The sequence below is a fragment of the Salvelinus sp. IW2-2015 genome, linkage group LG17 (assembly GCF_002910315.2).
Source record: "Salvelinus sp. IW2-2015 linkage group LG17, ASM291031v2, whole genome shotgun sequence".
NCBI classification, from domain to species: domain Eukaryota; kingdom Metazoa; phylum Chordata; class Actinopteri; order Salmoniformes; family Salmonidae; genus Salvelinus; species Salvelinus sp. IW2-2015.
This window is the reverse complement of record NC_036857.1, coordinates 29,295,043-29,298,466: the sequence shown is the minus strand read 5'-3', so window position 1 is coordinate 29,298,466 and position 3,424 is coordinate 29,295,043. Positions and strand designations below refer to the sequence as shown.

General features: G+C 46.0%; 1 protein-coding gene across 1 annotated transcript in view; it reads left to right on the top strand.

The window, feature by feature from the left end:
* l1cama (L1 cell adhesion molecule, paralog a) overlaps positions 1–3,424 on the top strand; it is a 113,022-nt gene that overhangs the window by 76,709 nt on the left and 32,889 nt on the right. The window contains exon 3 of the mRNA XM_070447741.1: positions 1,828–2,007. Coding sequence (XP_070303842.1) covers positions 1,828–2,007 — 180 coding nt within the window. The remainder of the gene's footprint in view (positions 1–1,827; positions 2,008–3,424) is intronic.

Sequence of the window (3,424 nt, the reverse complement as noted above, 5' to 3'; positions counted from 1 at the left end):
AAAGTGTAACCCACTAAAACAAGTTAGTAACCGCCTAAACAGTAAAACAAGTGTAACAACTAAACAGTAACACTAAAACAAGTGTAACCGCAATAAAACAAGTGTAACCGCTAAAACAAGTGTAAACCACTAAAACAAGGTGTAACCACTAAAACAAGTCTAACCACTAAAACAAGTGTAACCTAACTGTGCTTCTTCCAATAATGGAGCACTGCAGCGCCTGCAGCAGCTTCCACACAAATCTGATCAGCCTTATTACCTCTGTCCACTAGGGAATCTATCATCTAAGTCTCTCTCTCTCTCTCTCTTCTCTCTCTCTCTCTTCTCTCTCTCTCTCTCTCTCTCTCTCTCCCCTCTCTCTCTCTCTCTCTCTCTCTCTCTCTCTCTCTCTCTCTCTCTCTTCTCTCTCCTCATCCCATCACTCTCCTCTCTCTGTCTCCCTCCCTGTCCTTGACCTTTAATAATTTGCTCCCACCATCTCTACCTATTTCTCCCTCTGTCTCTTTTTCCGTCTCTCCTCTCTAACGTTCCCTCCGTTTCTCCTTCCATCTCTTCTTGCTCCCTCCATTCCCTGCAGATGTCCAGGCCACACACCAAAAACCTGAACACAAAAAATCTGACAGCAGACATAAAACCTGTGGGAATATAGAATGTATAGAATAGGTACTTATATTTCCCTAATGGCACCCTATTTCCCATAGGCCCTGGTCAAAAGTAGTGCACCACATAGGGAATAGGGTGCCATTTGGGACGAAGAACATGCGCTTTAATAATACTGTACCACGCCTTAGTATGGAGGATTTAATGAGTCTGATATGAGCGGGTGGTTTATGGATGTAACAGTACAGTAAGACAGTAGAGAGAGAAAAGTGGAATATCTCTGTCCCCAAGGGGCCCTCTCTTCTCGATATATTCCACTATATATTCCACGAGTGTCTCATTTGCATTCATACAACACTCACTTTCCTCTCATCTCAACCATTTTCTCTCCCTGCAGTGCTCTCTCTCTCTCTTTCTCTCAGCCTATATTTTTGTCTATTCTCGTGGGGGGGATTTTGAATTGATATGAATGAATACATTCCCCGTTAAGTTTCAGTGATACTTGGAAATCAAATGACTGTTCTTCTTAAAAGTCTCTCCGTGGCTGTAAGTCTGTGGGTTCTGGCCAGTGGGCTATTCACCTCTGTGAGAGTCCGAATATAGGTAGCACAGTTAAGCTGTGGGTTCTAGTTACTAGGACTACTGGCATCAGTACTGTGTGCTCCCGTCCCCTGCGGATGTCTGTGCATGTCAGAGGTAGTCAACACAGGGGTTATAGTACAGTGCTGGGTTGAGACGCAGCCCATGCAAACACCAGAGATCTCTAGCTTAAACAGGGCTGGGGTTTCTAGTCAGTGGTTTAAACCCTGATGTAAGCAGCACAGTGGGCTCTACTCGGAGAGCTGACCTAAGACCTATAGGCAGAACTGTGGCAGTGTCTGTGGGTACAGTATGAGATCGTGTGAAGGTTCTCTACGGTGAGGTAGTGTCTATATGGCTCTGTGGTGAGTCAGAGGCTGATCATGTGACCACAGCAGGTCAGGGACAGGGCGGCAGCACTGCTCTGTGTAAATCACACACTGACTGCTACCAGACACTGTTTATGTAGTGTGTGTGTGTGTATGACTGTGTGAGTGTATGTATGAACACTGTGCTCCTACATCTACGCCGCTTGCTGTTTGAGGTTTTTAGGCTGGTTTCCTGTACAGCACTTTGTGACACCTGCTGATGTAAAAAAAGGGCTAAAATAAATACATTTGATTGATTCTGTGTGTGTCTCCTCCGCAGTCAAAAAGCCCCCGGTGATCACCACCCAGCCTGAGTCCATCACCGTGTTCGGTGCTGAAGACATCCTCCTGACCTGCGAAGCATCAGGAAACCCTCCTCCAGAGTTAGTTACTATACAATGGCACTGCTTTCGACAGACACACGCGCACCGTCTCTGCAGTCTTTATCTCTGTAGTCTCTCATGATTTAGTTCTGAGATTTCACCATGTCAACAACAGAAGGTTATGTAGAAAAATAACGGCAAACCCCACTTGACTGCAGTTGAACTGCAACATTTGATCCCTCCCCCTTTTATGGCGTCTTAATTGCAGGTATGTTTTCTACGGGACGTGATATGTCCCTGTATCCTTGCAGCACAGCAGATATCTGGAGGTGCTATGGAGCAACATCAGTATTACATGAGAGCGCAGCGCCCCACAGTCACACTAACAAGGGACAAATAGATTCTTGCCCTCAAGGGACTGCCTCTTAAAGATGCCATATGCCTCTTAAAGATGCCATATAAAGGTTTTGAATCATTTTTGCCAGTTGTTTTTTAAGTAGTGCTGACGAGCCAAAACAGGTCCCCGGAAATTGTCACAATTGTGTGAAACGCCATCCACTTAGTACAACATGCTACGAATTTGTAAGTGCTGAAGATCCCGTTGAATCTCTTTTAATGTCTCTACTTTTACTAAGTGGAAAAACCTCAATTTGCAGAGCAAAATATGAATATCACAATTGTATAAGACTCAGTCTAAATCCCAAATGACATTCTATTCCCTATATAGTCCTTTTGACCAGGGCCCATAAGGCACTGTGTAGGGAATAGTGTGCTATTTGGGACGTAGCCTCCAACTCCCTCCCCTTTAACTTTTTCCTCTTCCTTTGTCAAACAAAGTGGAATGCAGGGCCAGACTGTGTAAATGTCACATTGTGGCTTTAACTCTTTCTTCTGTGTTTTGTCTGTGGTCTCTCTCGCTATCTCGCTCTCTCTCTCTCTCTCTCTCTCTCTCTCTCTCTCTCTCTCTCTCTCTCTCTCTCTCTCTCTCTCTCTCTCTCTACGGCACGCCACGCACGCACGCACGCCACCACAAGCACACACAACACACACACACCACACACATACCACACGACAACACACCACACCACACCACACCACACACACCACACTACACACACACACACACACCGCTCTCTCTTTCTCTCACGCAACCCGCATACACCTAAAGGTAAAGAGGAGCTAATCCCTAGCGTCTACAATCTCCTGGTCTCCGGGGCTCTTCTGTCTCCGGCCGATCTCCTTCTCTTTTCACCGGTGGACAACGGTTTCCCCAAGAAACGAAGGCTCTAGATTTAATGTATGCAGTAACCAGAACCGACGAACATCTTCTACTCGGCTAGGTCTCAGCTGGGAAGTATTAACAATCGATTATGAGAACAGAGAGAAGAAGACACACACACACAACTATAATACCCACACAGACAAACAGCGACACACCACGACACACACACACACACACCACCACACACACACACACACCACACCCACACACACACACCACACACCACACACACACACACACACACACACACTGGTGTGCATGACGTCACAAAG